The 19,526-nt window shown below is 39.3% G+C and overlaps 1 protein-coding gene across 2 annotated transcripts; it reads left to right on the plus strand.

Annotated features, from left to right (window-relative positions):
* Positions 1 to 1,427: 1,427 nt before the first annotated feature.
* GJB7 (gap junction protein beta 7) lies at positions 1,428 to 13,264 on the plus strand. 2 transcript variants are annotated; one of them, XM_027602741.2, is made up of 3 exons: positions 1,473 to 1,564; positions 11,132 to 11,292; positions 11,420 to 13,264. In XM_027602741.2, the coding sequence occupies exon 3, from the start codon at positions 11,447 to 11,449 to the stop codon at positions 12,251 to 12,253; it is 807 nt and encodes a 268-aa protein (XP_027458542.1). In that variant the 5' UTR covers positions 1,473 to 1,564; positions 11,132 to 11,292; positions 11,420 to 11,446; the 3' UTR covers positions 12,254 to 13,264. The 2 variants fall into 2 exon arrangements, with proteins under 2 accessions (XP_027458541.1, XP_027458542.1); XM_027602740.2 differs by lacking the exon at positions 11,132 to 11,292 and having other exon boundaries at positions 1,428 to 1,564.
* The last annotated feature ends 6,262 nt before the right edge of the window (positions 13,265 to 19,526 follow it).

Below are 19,526 nucleotides of genomic sequence, written 5' to 3' on the forward strand. Positions count from 1 at the left end.
TTGAAGGCTCTGGCATACAAAGCCTTTGCTCTGGGCTCTGCTCTTGCTGACATTTCACAGGGGCCAGAGTCTCACACTGAAGAGAAAGCTATCAAAATCCAAATCTTAAAGAAGAAGGAGAGGAGAACAAGGTTTACAGAATTTATTCTTTTTCTAGGTCTGCCTTCTCTTATTTCTCCCCACCCTTAGCTTTCTGACTTATAGATGCTGTTATTTCTACTACAATACAGCACTCTTCTTGCAGTTTTTATTATGTCTGTTTCTTCCAAATGAAAAATGGTGATGGAAGAATTAAATCTCTTTGTCAAAAGCATAGCAAGAGTCATGAGTGTAACTGAGAAGGTGTAGGGTTCAGCAGAGACACTTTGTTGAGAACACACCCATGTTCCTATTTCTCATTCCATAAAGATTCAACCCATGTCCCATCTCTTCTATAGAGCATTTCCTGATAGTCCACTGCCCCCGGCAATTTCTCCCTCCCCTGGCTTCTGTGTAAGGTGCTGCAAGATCCTTGAGGACAGGGACCTTTGTCTAGAAAACTGTCAAATTCTACCGTTGGGTTAGTGCTAACATCATTAGAAGGCTAGGATCCTCTGACTCATTAATGCTCAAGGATTCAGTATGCCCTCCCTGAAGGTCATCCTAAAAACCAACTACCTCAATCCAACTGCTCCTGGCAGAAGGTGTCTCAGTACAAAGACTTTCTATCCTGGCTCTGGGACCTGAGGCCCGTTGTGCTCTGTGGTTCTGTTTTCTCATCTTTAAAATGAAGGCATTAAATTTCATGACATCTAATATCATTTCCAACAATGAAATTCTATTTGTAAGCTATTCTTATTCTAAGAGAAAAATGATTTCATTTTTATTTCCACATATCTTTAATTTTAGCTGAATTCATACCTTGGAATAAAAAGATAAAGTACTTTCTCTCCCCCTGCCCCTTGCCTGTCCCCGCTTCTCCCCCTCTCCTCCCTTTCACATCTGTTATATACGTACAAAATGTCTGTTATTGATGCTTCCTGGTTTTGTGAGAGTGATTTTTACTGTATCTTCTTACTTTCTGAATTTCTAATACCGTATATGATATGAAGTTAAAGTAAGTTCATCAAAGATACATTGACTTAAATTGTTCTTTTGCCTATTGTTTTTGGTAGATAGGTTCTGATAAATAATCTTGGAAAATCCTTTAAAGAGATGAAACACCCTCTCATTGTTCCAGCTTCTTTGTGTAGATGATGACAAGGTTTTATAAAAAGAGATATTCAATGAACTGTGTGTATGTGAATGGCTTTGAGTTAGTTTTTCCAGTTTTAATTCTCTTTTAACATATATTGTAAACAGCAGAGACCCAAGACTTCTCATCTAAGTTACGAGCCAAAACAAATGATCGGGTTACACCTGTTTGGCTTATGCTCCCTTGGAAACCACTAGACGCCATTTGCCAGAGCTTAAAGCACTAGTTTCCTCTCAGGGAAATAATATAATCAGCTCATGATTTTTTTTTTTCTTAATCAAATGAGCGACTGACTGGCTCTCTTCTTAATCTCCACATCTGTGTCAAAAGGTAAGTTAAGCTTATTTCTCTTATGATAGGATTTGTTTATTTAGTGGGAAGATGGCATTTCTTGTAATTAGGTAGTCATTACCTCTTTCCAAAAAGTTTTGGTGAGAGAAGTGATCCTAATTATTACAAGCTAGATGTCCTGCTATCCAGTCTTGTGCCGCATCACAGATGCCCCTTCTGGATAAGCTTCCTCTAAGGGAAGTTGCCCATGTGGAATGATGTGTCATGGACCCGAGGACTTTGCAGCTGTGGCCAAGTTGCAACGCATGGCCAGAGCACAGAATGTGAATGAGTGGAGGAACAGCCCAGGACCATTTGGCCCCTTCTGTGTAACTTGAGGACAAACTTTGCACTGTTCCCAAGAGGGGAATCTCTAAAAAATGGCAATGCCTTGGGGCACCTGGGTGGCTTAATCAGTTAAGCGCCTGAATCTTTTTTTTTTTTTTTAAGATTTTATTTATTTATTTGAAAGAGAGACAGAGCACAACCAGAGGGAGAGGCAGAGGGAGAGGGAGCAGACTCCCCGCTGAGCAGGGAGGCCGGCATGGGGCTCAATCCCAGCACCCTGGGATCATGACCTGAGCTGAAGTAAGACGTTTAACCATCTGAGCCACCCAGGTGCCCCATAGCATCCAAATCTTGATTTTGGCTCAGGTCATGATCTCAGCATCCTGGGATCGAGCCCTGCATCGGGCTCTGTGCTCAGCGGAAAGTCTACTTGGGATTCTCTCTCCCTCTCTTTCTACCCCAACCACTCCTCATGCACACTCTCTCAAATAAATAAATAAATCTTTAGAAAATATTTTAAAAATAAAAAAATAAAAATGGCAATGCTTTTCTTCATACAGGACATTAAAACACCAGGCAAGAGTTGTTTAATATATATGTTGACACACATATATGTGTCGGCCTGTGTGGGTACTGTTCTACTCAGTATTGTTCATGGACCCCCAGTGTTGACAATTTATTTTTTTAGTATACCATTATTTATATGTATGAAACCTAAAATTAGATGTGAGATAATTTTACATCCACAGGCTAATCCTTAGACTTACAGCTCTTATGCAACTATGTTTACAAAAGAAAAATCAAACATCACAAAACCAATAAAATTAAAATTAATTAAAGTTTAGTGGACAAAAGATATGGTTTGGCTGAAATTAAATTACTACTCATTAAGAGAATAAGGTACTGACTGCAGAAGCCCAGACTCTTTGAAGTTGGTCCTACTGTCCCACTGTGGGTTGGGTTATGGCTTGTTCTTCCACCACTTGTCTCCATTCAATCCGCCAGCAGGCTTCATTCATGCTGCTGCACTGTCCATGTGCCTTCATATAGCTTTTTTTTTTTTTTTTAAGATTTTATGTATTTGTCAGAGAGAAAGCGCACAAGCAGGGGGAGCTGCAGGCAGAGGGAGAAGCAGGCTCCCCGCTGAGCAGAGAGCCCCGATGCAGGACTTGATTGGGATCATGACCTGAGCCCAAGGCAGATGCTTAACCGACTGAGCCACCCAGGTGTCCCCTTTATGTAGCTTTCTGTTGAGCAGGACCCATCATGTGTTGTTTCTCAGAAGCCCAGATAATTAAAGTTCTGCAACTTGGTTCCAATATGATTTCGAAGACAATATAAATATCAGAGGTCTGCAAATGGCCTTTGCAAAGGCCAGATAGTAAATAGTTTAGGCTTTGAGGGCTGTACTATCTCTGTTGCAACCAGTCAACTCTGCTATTTTAGCATGAAAACAGCTATAGACAATAGTAAATGAAAGGGCAGTGCTGTGTCCCAACAAAACTTTATTTACAAAACAGGTGGCCAATTGGATTTGGCCTGAAGCCTGTGTAGTTTGCCAAATACTGGTAAATATGAGTACTGAAATCCTGTGGCAGTCCTTGGTTATGAGCTAGTCATCAGCATTGTTTTGATTGCTTAAGATCATAAAAATAAGATACACACACATAAACTTCTCATAAACCCTTGAGAATCTAATGACAGACACTCAGGGGTCATAGATCCTGGGTTGAGAAACACCTTGGTTTAGGGATTTTCCAAACAGGCTATTGCTAAACATGAAAATGCTTGTATTCAGACAGGGGGTTTTATGGAATTTGCAAGTGTCAGCAGGTGGTGGAAAGAGACTCTTGAGAGGAAATTCTATTCTTTAGAGGTTAAATAATTTGTGTACGAGGTAGCACAGAGTTATTAATGAACCAGAAAACCCAGCACACTGCAGGGAGCTGGAGACCAATTATTCAGGATCTGGGTTCTGCTGCTGGGTTTTCTACTGATTTGGGGGAGTCTTGCACAAACCCTTTCCTTCTTTGAGTTTCCCTTTCTTCATCACTACGTTGGAGGTCATACCACCGACCTTACCTACTTCAGAGGATGGAGGTAGGGGTTACATGAGATGCTGTGAGACACTTCGGAAATGCTCAGGCACTACCCAAGGGCAGGCGCTGTTATTATTGAGACATGAAAGGAGCTGGGTATGGAAGCTGACGCCTTTTTCAGGACTTGTCACTGGTGGTCTGCAAGGAAATTGGAAATCCAGTGCCCCTCCAACACAAGTTTCAAATAGTTCTTTTTGATCATTTCCGAGCAGAACTCTGGCTCCTGGCATTGATTTTGTGCCAGTTCAGAGCACAGAGAAGGCACTTGCTTGCGGATGGCTGAACCACACTGGAAGTGAAGTTTGGTGTGGGGGAAGTTGCTGGATAGCAAAGGCTCATCTTGCGATAAATGAAGGACAGGTGGGCTCGTGCTCAGTACCAAAGGCTCAGAAACTCGGGTGTATGATTCACTCCAAGGTGAGTCAGCTCTAAGGGACTCATTAACCAAACCCAGAGGAGCCTGGTTTAGAAGGTGCCTCTCCTGGGACTGGAACTCTTGTATGTAATCTCAGGAGAATCCTCACACAGTTTAGGGAATCTCCTCAGCAAGAAAATTATTATTGCTTGGTAAATTGGAGGAATGAGAATCAAATGATTGTAACAACATTTAACCCAGGATGTAGAAAAGTCAGATGTATTAACTATCCTTGCTCCTATTGTATGGTTATTGTAACTCATTTCCTCAACCTAAAACATGTACACGTTCTCATTAGTTCTGACATCAGTATGTTTGCAATAGGGTTGTCCTAGAAAATCCAAAATCCTTGGCTGCAGAAGAGATGGAGTATTTTATATTTGTACATTATAATCTTTTCCCCATATACAGAACTATGTAGACATTCAGAAGGTCTATGTAGTTTCTGTTCACCTAGCATTCATACAGGGCTCTACTCTTCTGTTAACTTTGCTGCCATGTCATTATGCCAGTCACAGGCCCACATGGTTGATTAAGTTGTTTCTTCGTTTACTATCCACTTTACTTAGGTGCCCTCTGGTTGCTAAGGTTCCAATTCTCACTTTGACTCTTAAGGTCTTACATAATTTTACACCCTTTTGTCTACTAACATTCTAGTATTTTCCAGGTTATCTCAGGAATATAGGACAGATGATCTTTTGGGGATAGTTTTCTGCTATGAATTACTAATTCTTTCCCTTGATGGTTTTTAGTCATTTCACACTCAAAGGAGGTATTTGTCTCCAAATTCTGAGTTACTTAATTTGGTCTGATTATGCTTCTTTTCTTTTCTGTGTGTGTGTGTCTGCATGCTTTATGAAATGCTTATATTTCATCTTGACTTATGATCACAACAAACGTCATGAAGTCAGCTTGGAGAATATTAGTATCCCTCTTTCATAGAGAAGGAAACAGAGCCCTCAAAAGAGTGAACTTGCCTATAGTGACATAGCACAGAACAGCCCACTGTGACCTTTAAGGCTCTCTGTGACCTGGCTGGACCTCCTTTTCCAGCCTCATCTCAGACCATCCACCCCTCACTCACTGAGGTCCAGTCATGTGGACCTTCCTTCTGTTTCTCAAACACATAAATTCATTCTGTCCAACCATTCCATTTTCCTAGGACGTTCTTCTTCATAGCTTCATGTAGTTGACTTCTTGCCTCTTGGGGCTCCATCCAAAGACCACCTCATCAGAGAGGTCGCCCATGGCCATCCAGTCCAAAGAGGCTCTCCTGGTCCTACCAAAATTACATCATTCTGCCTGTGCTTCCTCACAGTCTTCATCATTATCTGATATTATGCATTTCTTTCTTTCTTGTTTATTGTTTCTCTCCCTCCTTAGAATATAAGCTCTACGAGAGAAGGGCCCTTCTCTATCTAGCTCACTCTTATATCCCAGCACCCAGAGCATATACTTGTCACAATTCTTTTTTTAAGGGAGAGAGAGAGAATGGGAAAGAGAGAGAGAGAGGGAGAGAGAGAAAGTGTGTGCAGGGAGGGGCAGAGGGAGAGGGAGAATCTTAAGCAGGCTCCATGCCCAGCACAGAGCCTAGTGTGGGGCTTGATCTCACGACCCTGAGATCATGACCTGAGCCAAAATCGAGTTGGACGCTTACCCAACTGAGCCACCCAGGTGCCCCTTTATTTTATATTTTAAAAACTGTACTCATCCTAGTAAATGTGAAGCAATATCTCATTGTAGCTTTGGTTTTCACTTTCCTAATGACTGATGATGTTAAGCATCTTTTCATGTATGGACTGGCCATTTGTATGTCTTCTTTGGAGATATGTCTATTCAAACATTTTGCCCATTTTTGAATTATCTCTTGTTGTTGAGTTTTAGTATTTCCTTAAGTATTCTGGATATTAAAACCTTACCAGATGCATTACTTACAAATATTTTTTCTCACTTTGTGGGTTGTCTTTTTGCTTTCCTAATAACGTCCTTTGATGAACAATGGTTTTTAATTTTGATGAAGTCCAATTTATTTTTTCTTTTTTGTTGCTCATGCTTTTAGTATCATATCCAAGAATCCATTACCAAACTCAAGGTCATAAAGATTTACCCCTTTGTGTTCTTCTAAGAATTCTATTGTTTTGGCTCTTTTATTTAGGTCTTTGATCCATTTTGAGTTAAGTTTTTAAATGGTGTAAAGTAGGGATCCAACTTCATTTTTTTCCATATGGAAATCTGATTGACCCAGCACCTTCTTCTCACCTCCACTTTTAACTCAGATCAAATGTTTGGGGAAAATTTGCAACTCCCCAAAATTATTCCCGATATTGGCAATATTGAATATTTTACTTTCTGAGAATATTTGATTAATTGAATTTTCCAAACTAAATTCCTGTGCAGTTAACTGCTACTTCTTACAAGAAAAGAGAAAGTCATAGGAGAATTAGTACATTAGAATTGGCAAGTAGAAACTATTCAAAAATTTGTAGTTATCGGGGCACCTGGGTGGCTCAGTCGGTTGGGCATCTGCCTTTGGCTTGGGTCATGATCCTGGAGTCCTGGAATAGAGCCCCGCATTGGGCTCCCTGCTCAGTGGGAAGTCTGCTTCTCCCTCTGCCCCTCACCCTGCTCGTGTTCTCTCTCTCTCTGTCTCTCTCTCAAATAAATAAATAAAATCTTAAAAAAATTTAAAAAATTGGTAGTTATCCTTAGTGGCTTAAGAAAAGGGATAAATAAAGACCTTTATTAAAAATAAAGAGACAATCTGAATTATTATTAAGAGATAAGAATGATGAGCTAATGACTTCAAACCAATAATGACTGCTTTCAAATGCTTAAAGTACTATTGTATGGAGATTCTTAATTTATCGACCTTCATAGGAAAAAACCTAGAGAAAAAAATATACTTAACTTGCAATTGGAAAGACTTCCAATTTGACATCAAGGAAAGGCTTTTAATGGCAAAATAATAATGATGATGATAATAATAATGCTTGTGGATCAGCTACCATGTGTCAGACTCTGTTTTAAGCCTCACGTGGCTGGTTCTATTATGATCAGAGATGAACTTGGACTTGAACCCATTGAGTCCAACACTGTGCCCAGGCTCTTATCCATTATGCTAAACCACCTTTGTTAAAATTGCACTAACATTAGAAAACCTCTCCCTCCTGAGAAAAGCCATTACCTTTCCATCAGCAGAGAACTTCAAAATAGGATAGACATCTATCAGTCAAATGAAATTCATAATCCTGTCACATTTGATGGTATCAGTCTTCCAATTCTTCTCAAACACCAGTTGCTTTTTTACTGCTTTCCTTTTAGCAAAAAAGTCTAAACCTACTCTTGCCTTCCTCCCTTCTCTAAAACACCCAACAGGGTACTTTCAAATGTTTTGTAACATTACATAAATATCTTTTTGAATAATATGGACAAATGCCCAATGACACATGTTATAGGAAAACATAACACTTTTTGTTTTCCCTTTTTAATCTTTGGGACTTTGTTTTAATAATTCATGGAGACATTAACCTTTCAGGTGGATTTGAGAACGCTTTTTATTTAATACAATTTTGTTTGTGTTCTGAAAACCGAAGGACATTGAAGTATTTATTCCCTGCTGAATAGAGCACTGTGCACATGTATCTTTGTTTTCTCTGAAAACATCTCTTAACCTTCATACATTTCCTCAGGGCTCTAGCGTGTGGGCTTACTACATATTGTTCCCTCTGTAAGAGGTAATGTGACATGCTCCAACAGGTGTGCTGCTATAACAATATCCCAATTTTCTTAACCTCCTCATTCCCCTCACACCATTTCCATGACACTCTTTCAGCTGAGTTATAAAGCAAAAAGTAATAATTTTGTAATAGAAAACAAGACATGAAATGGCAAGGATTTCACCTGAGAAATCACAAAGTATATTAGTGGCAGATCTGGAGCTCTGGCCCACATCTTCTGATGATAGTAGAAAGTTAAACGAAGTGATTTTTACTTGGAGAGATTTTGCCTCATCTCCACAGGGTACATTTGGAAATGTCTGGACTACATTTTTGGTTGTCTGAAATGGGGGCAGGAGGTGGTACTACTGGCATCTAGCTCGTAGAGGCCAGGAGTACTGCTAAACAACCTACAATGCACAGGGCAGCTGCTCGAACAAAGAATTATCCAGCCCCAAATTTAATAATGTAACTGTTGAGAAGCTCTGTTTTAGAGTGATGGAAATTCAATTTGAACACTGTTCTGCATCTTATTTTTTAAATGTGGGAAAGTGGCTTCATTTTTTAGAATCTGCTTTCTCATGTGAAAGAACAAAACATCCATCACCATAAACAAACAAACCAAACCAAAAAACAGAACTCCCACTTTCTAGGGTAGTTGTGAGAGACCTAACTCAAAAGCACTGAACAGAGAGTGCTGAGTATGTAATGGGCCCAACAAACAAATTGGGGGCTACACCACAGAATTCAATTATAAGACAAAATAGAAAGCAGAAAGACAACATCACTGAAATGAAAAAGAAGGCTCTCTAGCATCCTATCAACTTTTTTAAAATTATTTTTTAATTTAAATTCAATTTAGTTAACATATAGTGTATTATTAGTTTCAGGAGAACTTAATGATTCATGAGTTGCATCAGAGCACGCAGTGTTTATTACATCAAGTGCCCTCCTTAATACCCATCACCCAGTTACCCCAACCCCCAACCACCTCCCCTCCAGCAACCCTCAGTTTGTTTCCTATAGTTAGGAGTTTCTCATGGTTTGCCACCCTGTTTTATCTTATTTTTCCTTCCCTTCTCCCATGTTCATGTTTTGTTTCTTAAATTCCACATGAGTGAAATCATATGGTATTTGCCTTTCTCTGACTGACTTATTTCACTTAGCATAATACCCTCTAGTTCCATCCACGTTGTTGTAAATGGCAAGATTTCATTCTTTTTATGGCTGAGTAGTATTCCCTATTTTATATATGCCAAATCTTCTTTATCCATTCATCTGTCTATGAACATCTGGGTTCTTTCCATAGTTTGTCTATTGTGGACATTGCTTCTGTAAACATTGGGGTGCATGTGCCCCTTTGAAACACTATTTTTGTATCCATTGGATAAATACTTACTAATGCAATTGCTGGGTCATAGGGCAGTTTTACTTTTAACTCTTTGAGGAACCTCCATACTGTTTTCCAGAGTGGCTGTACCCAGTTTGGATTCCTACCTACAGTGTAAGAGGGTTCCCCTTTCTCTGAGTCCTTTGCCAACATCCCTTGTTTCCTGACTTGTTAATTTTAGCCATTCTGACCTATGTGAGGTGGTATCTCATTGTGGTTTTGATTTGATGCTGAGTGATGTTGAACATTTTTTCATGTGTCTGTTGGCCATCTGTATGTCTTCTTTGGAGAAATGTCTGTTCATGTTTTCTGCCCATTTCTTGACTGGATTTTTTGTCCTATCAGCTTTTATATGGAAAAGAGCAAAAAAGATGGAAAGAGTTGCAAGATAATTAAGCAGCATCAAGAACATACTAGGAGGAGAGGGGAAGAGATGATGAGACTGGAAATAGAAAGCTGTGGGAAGGATGTATAGGTGAGAGATATTTCAGCAGTGACCTGGAGGGGAATTTGAGAGATATTTAGGAGGAATCAGAAGAATTTGGTGAGCAATTAAAAAGAGTCACGAGAAAGGAGTCCAGGATGAATATGAGATATCCAACTTGGGTGCTTGGGTATTGGTGATGCCATTAAGCAAGAAAATCAAAGGGCAGGACAGACAATAAATTCAGCTGTAGATATATCAAGTTTGAGATGCCTGTGACATATTTAAATGATAACAAAGAGGCAGTGAGATATGGAAATCTGGGGAGAAGCTGAAGATTTGAGAGTCAGGAATCTGAAAGCAGCAGTTGAATCCATGGGAATGAATGAGATTTTCTAGGGAGAGAATATGGAGTGAGAAAAGAACAGAGGACAGAGCTTTTAAGAACTAGACAAAGAAACCTAAGATGGCACAATCAAGAGGATCAGAACAATAGAAAGAGAAGAGAGAGTAATACGGATGTCAAGGCTGAAAGAGTTTCAAGAACACAAGTTTCAAGAACACAACAGGATCATAGAAAAATTAAATGAGATCCAGAGCATCCAGAAGATTTGGTAGTTGAGTGGTAGTGCTAATTTTAGTGTGCAATGGTGAGCAGAAAAAACTGGACTCAGTGAGTTGAAGAGTAAATAATAACTGAGGAAGTAGAAATAAGGGATAAAGGAAGATGGGGGCTTGTCAGAGAGATAAGCTATGCAGATTTCTCCCATTAAAAAATGGATAACACTTAAGTACACTTATATGCTGAGATGATTAAAATGGTGAGGGTTGGAGATATAGAATATAGAACCAGGGAAAATGGATAGATCAAGAATGGGCTGTAGCGCTGGAATGATCATTTTGAGGCAATATGAGACTGACCCCTCCCTCTAAACTGGGTGGAACAGGTTAAGTTGGGCATGGATGTAAGTCTGGAGGGGTGAGGAAACATGAGTTTGGAGAAGTTCATATTGGAGAGCCTCACTTATCACTGTCAGAATGTAGGCAAGCTCAGCTGTTGGTATGGCATACAGGACACAAAGGGAGGTAGGTGCAGAGAATAACCTTTAGGGATTGGGGAGGGGCGTTGACAAAGTAGAAAAAGTGAGTAGAGATTACAACTTCAAGAAGTGGGTATGTGAGGGCTATCTCAAGGTACCAAAGTCACCTTGGGATTCATATCTAATTTTTTCTAGATCAGTAACAGAATCCATCCATCCTTAGAGAGAAGCAATAAACTGAAGAATTTGTTTGAAAATGGGATAGTGTGTGTGGGATCACCAACCAAATTCCAGATTAAACTGGGCATGAGATAAATTACATCTGTGGACCAATTGTATTATCTCCTTGTTTGAAAGTGAGTCCTCAACATCCAGAGTTGAAATTTGAATTTATCTTCCATAATCCTGTAATCAAGTAAGACAGTGGAAATGATCAATGAAATAAAAATAAGTGAATCATGATGACATTGTTTTCTTTTGCAGAATCTTACCTTCTTTTGAACCCAAGTCATGAGTTGGATGTTCCTCAGGGACCTCCTAACTGGAGTAAACAAATACTCAACCGGGATTGGGCGGATTTGGCTTGCTGTTGTGTTCATCTTCCGTTTGCTGGTCTACATGGTGGCGGCAGAGCATGTGTGGAAAGATGAGCAGAGAGAGTTTGCGTGCAACGTTAAACAGCCTGGTTGTGAAAATGTGTGTTTTGATCACTTCTTCCCCATCTCCCAGGTCAGACTTTGGGCCTTACAACTGGTCATGGTCTCCACGCCTTCACTTCTGGTGGTTCTACATGTAGCCTATCGTGAGGGTAGAGAGAAAAGGCACAGAAAGAAACTCTATGTCAGCCCAGGTATGATGGATGGGGGCCTGTGGTACACTTACCTTATCAGCCTTATTGTTAAAACTGGTTTTGAAATTGGCTTCCTGGCTTTATTTTACAAACTGTATGATGGCTTTAGTGTTCCCTACCTTATGAAGTGTGATTTGAAGCCTTGTCCCAACACTGTGGACTGCTTCATCTCCAAACCCACTGAGAAAACGATCTTCATACTCTTCTTGGTTATTACCTCATGCCTGTGCATTGTGTTGAATTTCATCGAACTGAGCTTTTTGGTTCTCAAGTGCCTTATTAAGTGCTGTCTCCAAAAATACTCTAAAAGACTCAAGTCCTCAGCATGTGAGTGCCACAACCTCAGATATGTTGAATGTGGTGAGATAGGGGCTCCTCCCCTGCTCCAGAATCGCCATTCAGATTTGGCCGTGAGCTCACCCCAGCGAGGTGAAACAAAGCTGCTTTTTGATGTACAAGAGGGTTAGACAAGGAGAACCTGCATCCTTTCTAAGCAAGACCTGGGCTACATTGGAAAACAAAGGGCGTCAGCCTTTATGTCACTTGGGACATTTTTTAAAATTTTCAATATGTGCTCAGTTGTATACACTAGACAGAGATCTCATTGTTGTAGGATTCAAGTATGTATGTGAGTTGTGTTTGAATAGTTAATTGCAAATTAGTCTGAAGAAATTCAACAAGCAGCATTCTCTTAAATGCTTAGATCTGTCAACTGGAAAATATAAAATGTGACAGTTCTGAAAAATGTGATGGCCTCCAAGCTGAGGTTAAGTGCTGGCGGTCTTTCCATAGTGGCAGCCGAGGCTCCCCTCACTCAGCCCTGCTTAATCTTTGCAGAGAAAGAGCATGTTGAGGGTGGGGCAGCAGCTAACCAAGGACACAAAAAAGCACACACAGTGACACTCAGTGAGAAGGCCTGGCTTGGGGAAATGACCACAGAGCCCAGGACTCTGCAGGTTAGGGCTCCCTGGATATAAGTGGAGTAGGGGAGAGGGAAGAAAGCCATCATCTGTGGTCTCCCAAGTTGATACAAATATTACTGGGAGATATTCTGCTTAAGCCTGAACTAGGAGACACCTGAAAGGGTCACTCTAGAGTCACACAGGAAGGCAGGCCCCATTGAGTACATTGACCGGGAGCAGGGTAGGACCCAGAAAGAGAACATACCTAACTTGATAATTACTTGACACTTCTACCACTGAACATTGAAATACTTTTTAAATTTCTGTATTTGTTGAACCTTTCTATAATCAGGAATTCAGAATGTAGTCTACAATATATCATAGTTTGCCCACAATTTACTAGTACATCTCTCTCTAGAATAGATAATAAAATGTGTACTATGCTGTTACATTGGTGTGGAAAAATGCAAAAAAAAAGATGTTTATTATTACTTGATTTGGAGCCTAGCTTTTAGTTTATTTTTATTTTTTTTCCTTTAAAGAAAGAGAGAGAGAGAGAGAGAGAGAGAGAGAGAGAGAGAGAGAGAGAGAGAGAGAGCATGTGAGTACAAGGGGGACAGGTGGGAGGCAGATGAGGAGGGGGAGAGAGAATCTTAAGCAGGCTCCACGCCCAGCATGGAGCTCGGCGTCGGGCAGGATTTCATGACCCTGAGATCATGACCTGAATGGAAATCAAGAGTTGGAGGCTCAACCGACTGACCCACCCAAGCACTCCTTTCTTATTTTTTAAAAAAAATCACAGATATATCATCTTTGGATTTAATACTCTAATGGATGTGCATTTCTCCAGAATAAAATGAAGTGGTTTTGTTGTCTGTCATTGATATTGTTACTTGACTGCACCGAGTGTTATTATTCTGGGAAATAAACTTTTGACAGTTTTAGAACATGACTTGGAACCCTGCTTGGTAAGGATAGCTCAGAAATCATTCTCCACTGGGAATTTTTTAATGAGAAGTCAGTGCATAAAAATGTAATTTTAACTAAAACCGATTATGTCATGTCTTCCATGGCCTTGCCCTCTTCAGCAGAAAGCCACTGTGATACATGCATAATGAGGGTTATTTCTGTCATTATCTACAAACCGTGTCACCAACAGTGGTCATAATCTGTCTTAAAGACTGTGCCCTGGACAAGACAGAGAAAGGTGAACTTTGTGGTTTTCCCCATCTATCAATTTATGCCTCAGATCACTCACTGTTGCACTCATGAACCTACGTCCATTTGATATGAAAACACCTCACCTTCAAAAATGCAGGTAACCACTGAAGGACTTAAAGGAATACACCTAAATTTTTGACAGTGATAAGGGGTTAAAGAAGTTCAAGGTTTTTGAGGCCCCGATCATGGCACATAATCTAGAAAATAGGGTTTTAGTGCACAGAACTGGAATGGAGACAATTTTTCAGTCTGAGGGTAAGTTTGCTGCCAAAAATGTTTTTGAGAAGCTCAGCCTTGTAACATCAGTTATGACAACCAGTTCTGCTCTAGGGAAAAGGATTGGTGGGACATTAGCATTGCTTGCTTTCCCACTTCCCTTGGAGAGGAGATGGAAAGGTAACGGGAGCAAGGACTGTGAATGAAGTTGTTTAGACAGGAAGGGGAATGATTTTTTTTTTCCCTCCTCTAAGCTTAGTTTACAAAATGAGTTTCCTATAAGAATACTCTGGAACTTGTCTTGGTGCCAGTGAAGACCCAAAGCATTTGGTTGAGAGAAACTAGCGTTTAAATTTTGGCATCTTTATTGTTTCTCTTATCATTAAAGTAATATTTACTGAGTTGTGATCAATAGAAACAAGACACTGTGCTATGTACCTTCAGAGATCTACAATACCTGCCTCAAGAAAATCTCCACCTTCAGGGAGGAGCACGGAGGTGAAGATGGGGGGAGTATCTCACATCTCACACCATGTCCTGTATTGACAGGGTCACCTTCCTTGACTTGACCCCCCCCCCACCACTGGTGCTCAGAAAGCAGACGATAACCTTCGAGATGAAGAAAGTGAGAACCCCAAGTTCAGTCACTTTCTTTCAGGGATCTACATCTAGTAGAAGCAGAGTTAACGATCAACCGAGGTTCTTCCTTTAAACCACTTTCTCACCTCATGAGGCTGCCCAGATCACTAAACAGACATCTTAATTTCACTCAAGCCATTCCTGACCTGCAGGTAGTTTGGCTTTCTAGCACTCAACCCCAAAATCTTTCTGGCTACAAATTTTGTCTGTGGCCACAGGGTTCCTTCTTTTTTCCTTTAAAGAAAGAAAGAGAGCATTGGAGCTGAAGGGAATTTTTTTTCTTTTCCAAGTGCTTGTATGAAAGAATGCCTAGGGTTGCAAGTAGCTACGGTTCCAGTCTTCCCAAGGAAATTAAACCAACTTCCTCAAGACAGAAAGACTGCAAAGTTAAGAGGAGAGGAGAAAAAGGCAAAGACCTGAGGATGTTTGAACTTTTCAGTCCTGCTGTCCCTGACACAGGCTCCCCACTACCCTCTTCCACCCCTGCTTTCTGCAGTTTATATGAAAGATAATTTCCCCACTTTTGCTTGCAACTGGAAGAATTCTAATAAAACCATGTTCTTCATACATTTCTTTCCTGTACAGTTAAAAAAAGAGGAGGTAGGACACATCCTTTGTACTTATTCCCTTTCTAGGCATTGAGCAACCTAACTTTGACATGTGTGTATGTATAGAGTGTTTGTGTGAATAGGGTGAGAGATGTGGAAGGATCTCAACATTGGTTACGATAAAGGAGAGGTGAATTTTTTCTTTATAAATCTTTTGTTTCACATATTATTTTCGTTCTTAAAATTTTTTTAAGATTATTTTATTTAGATTTTTTATTTAGATTAAGATTAAAATTATTTATTTGAGAGAATGAAAGAGAGAGCGAGAGAGAGCATGAGAGGGGGGGAAGGGTCAGAGGGAGAAGCAGACTCTCTGCTCAGCAGGGAGTCTGATGTGGGACTCGATCCCGGGACTCCAGGATCGCCTGAGCTGAAGGCAGTCGCTTAACCACCTGAGCCACCCAGGTGCCCCTCGTTCTTAAAATTTTAATAAAAAAATAAAGTAATTAAAAGCCCAAAGTGCCCCATCCCATCACATGCATAGCACACCTTCCCCAAATATTGATGCCAACTTATTCCTAGTTTATATTTCATTTTGTTTGTATATTTAATACTGCCCAGAGCACAAAAGAGAGGGTGTGTCCCACCTCTGTAAAAAAATTGGTGAGGAAAGAACGAACCAGTGGTGGAGCATGTAAAGGCAAAAAGTGTCAGCATTCCTTTGGATTTTATGACAAAATCCCAAGGGAGGTGTTCTGGGAGAAACCTACCAGAAGCTCTTTCTTTAGTATAAAATTGGGTCTTTTCTCACAGAGCAAATCTTCCTTCAGCTGTAAGGGACAATGGTGATTGTGGGGGAGTTCTGAGAATTTTCCACAGACCTATCTTGTTTCCACTGTGTCAGGGAAATTTTCCTATTGTAAGTAAAGATTACTTTTTAAAAGGCTGTGATGTATCCATATACTCTGTTTGAAAGCAAAGTAAAATGAATTCTGTATGTTACCCCAAATAGGTCAACATTCTCATCTACTTAAAGGTGAAGTATCTGATCCTTCCCCTACTATGAAGATTTAATTTTATATTAAAAAGGAAAAATAATTGTTCAGAGAAAAGTAATATATGTAACTTCTCTTAATTGTCTTGAAAATGTTTTTCAGACATTAATGCCATCAGTCGAGATGGACAGATGGCTGTGGTATAGAATTGTCTGTACAGAGTAAGAGGAAATTGAAGAAGAGGATTCCAGTTTTCTATCCTTTAGAAAAAGGTCATTGTTGAACTCTGTGCAATAGATTGGGTCCAGAGGAGACAAATATTAAGCAATCCCATTTTCACTTTCTTGCTATAAAAATTTCACTAAATTGATGGTCATCAATGCCTTATAACTAAAAGAAGTATGTCATTAGGTTAAACAAATGCTTTCATTTATAAAGCATTTATTTTAAAGGAGAGTCAGTGCAGTAACTTGAGATTTGACTTTCTATGGATGTCTAGCAAATGTGATAAAGCAATCTCAGAGAAAATGGCTTCTAATTAGATTTGATGATGACATTAAAAACTACTCACTGTGGCTAAGGTGAAGGTTGTCTTATTCATCTTTTCGTATCCTGTATCCCCACAGCTTAGGTCCCTGGTACTTAGAAGTTCAAGGTTTCTTGGGAAAAAAATCTGTTCCTCTTGCTTCTTCTTCTGTCTACCCACCCATTTACTCTTCTTCACCTAAAAGAATTCTGATTTTGTTGGAGATGGCAATGTCCCCAGCTAAAAAGTCACATTTCCAGGTCTCCTTTCCATGTAAAAGTAGCAGTGTGAAATCTTCTTGTCAAAACAAGATTTTTTGACCGATGCTCTGGGTAAAAGTTAAAAAGTAGGCCTGACCTAGCTTGAATGCATCTTTTCACTTCCCAGCCCCTTCCTGCCTGAGACATCATAGCCAGAGCTGTAGTAAACATCTTTCTACCATGAGGCGACTTTGAGGATGGAAGCGTGACGTTATGCACGAAGAAACAGAAAGACAGCTCCTGGGACATTTGCTGCCGTCTGTCATGGAACTGCCATATTAACTCTGAACTGCCTATTTCCATGCTTTTGTTTTTGTTGTTACGTGAGAGAGAACTCCTACCTGATGTAAACCATTGCCTTGTTAGGCTCTTTTACTTATAGCCAAAAATAGTTCCTGACTACATTCATGTTAAGTGATTAGGATGAAGACACAGAAGATATGCTTATAACTACTGAAGACAAAAGAAATGACCGGTATGTTGAATGCCAGACATAAAGCATGACTAAAAAATCTCAGAATTTTGTTCAGAACAAGTCAGATGAAATGGAACATGTAGCCATTCTGTATCAAGATTTAAAATTTTAATATGAGACAAGGATTGATATTAGTTCATGACATAAAGTCCTTGGAGTTTAAGCTTGCACCTTAGAAATGAGCAAAGTGTAGTATAAGACTATTGAAAACAAGTTAATCTTATGTTAGAAGTTTGTGTCCAGACTATAGGGAATGATTTTCCCAATCCTGAAAAGAGAAATACCTTGTTACATGTTCCAGTGTTTCAGAACCAGTATTGGTGAACATCAAAGAGATAAACATTTTATCTAATATAGAAATATTCTATTAATTTGAACTACCTCAAAATGAAATGACTGCCCAATAAAGTAGTGAGAACCCTGAAAGCGATGATCAAGAATATTCCTGAATTGTACAGCAGGTATAGCTGCTAAATGACCTCCAAATTACCTTTTGACTCTCCAAGATTCTATGGTTCTCAAACCTACAACATATACTTGGCAATGGCAAAATAAGACTTTGTATTGGTTATCTCATTATATAAACCTGATACCATTGAAAGATCTCTAATAGGGAATTGCCTTAAAAAACAAATTTCATGTACTATACTAAGACACCTCTTTAAACAATTTAGGCAGTTCCATAGAACTGATTATAACAAGATTTATCTTTTTTTTTTTTTTTTAAAGATTTTGTCAGAGAGAGAGAAAGAGAAAGAGAGAGAGAGAACAAGCAGTGGGAGGGACAGAGGGAGAAGCAGACTCCCCACTGAGCAAGGAGCCCGACCCGGGACTCGATCCCAGGACCCCAGGACCACGACCTGCACTGAAGGCAGATGCTTAACTGAGCCATCCAGGCATCCCAAGATTTATCTTTATAATCATAGCATTGTAGTAACATGTAAGGTACTTAATATTTTCTATAATTTCATTCTTTTCTCCACCTTGAGAAATCTAATTTCATTTCAAGGCTTGGATAAATATTTCTACCAGAGAGCATTTTTTAAAAAAATGTAAAATGGGGATAAATAATACCTATGTCATAGGTTGTTAACCAAAGATGATCCATGCAAAGCGTTGGTAAGTGGATTTTTTAAAAAAAGTTAGATATTGTAATTAACAATACATGGCTTTATTATATCACTTATCCCTATATAATTTGCTTGTGCATTTGTATCCCCCTCTAAATTATGAGCATATTGAATGTAGGCAAGAGCCATGTCCTTTGCCATTGTACCCTCAAGGCTTAACCCACAGAAGTAGCTCAGCAATAATTAACATATCCACGAATCTTATACCCTATGTTGCATGAACTAAAAAAATCATGGTATTCTGGAATGGAAGAAATCTTTAAAATGTTTATAATGAGAAGAGTACAACTCAGAATGATAAAGTGACTTGCCTAATATTACATGAAGTGATAGAGTAAGAATACAGGATTTTTTCTTTTTTAACTCCAAATCTATTCGTTCAAAAGTTTTCTGTACAAAATTGTTTCAAAGATCTTTGGAATATTGGCATCCCATATAATAACCAACCGCACTGCATTTTTTTTTTTTTTACCATAGTGGTCAATAAAATTCTTATTTTGTTGGCATTGACAATGTGCCTAGCTAAAAAAAAATACACATTTCCAAGTCTCCTTTGCATGTAGAGGTAGCAGTGTGACTTACCTTGCTGTCAAAACAAGATTTTTTGGTGCTTTCTGGAAAGTTAAAAATATGTGTAATACATGCAAGGTGACTCTAGCCTGTTTCATTATAAATGGTGGTCTATTAAAAAATATACATCATAGTCATTTAGTTTTCAAAATTGTACTTTAGTAACTGTTCAATTTATCATAAGTACTTAAAAATATAAATGACCACATCTTAGTGTATGTCCTTTATAACGTATAAATAAAAAATGGAAAAGTAATT

Source organism: Zalophus californianus, chromosome 7 (genome assembly GCF_009762305.2).
Source record: "Zalophus californianus isolate mZalCal1 chromosome 7, mZalCal1.pri.v2, whole genome shotgun sequence".
Taxonomy (NCBI): domain Eukaryota; kingdom Metazoa; phylum Chordata; class Mammalia; order Carnivora; family Otariidae; genus Zalophus; species Zalophus californianus.

Coding starts and splice junctions, on each gene's coding strand:
- GJB7 (XM_027602740.2), top strand. CDS start 11,447: ATGAGTTGGATGTTCCTCAGGGACCTCCTAACTGGAGTAAACAAATAC.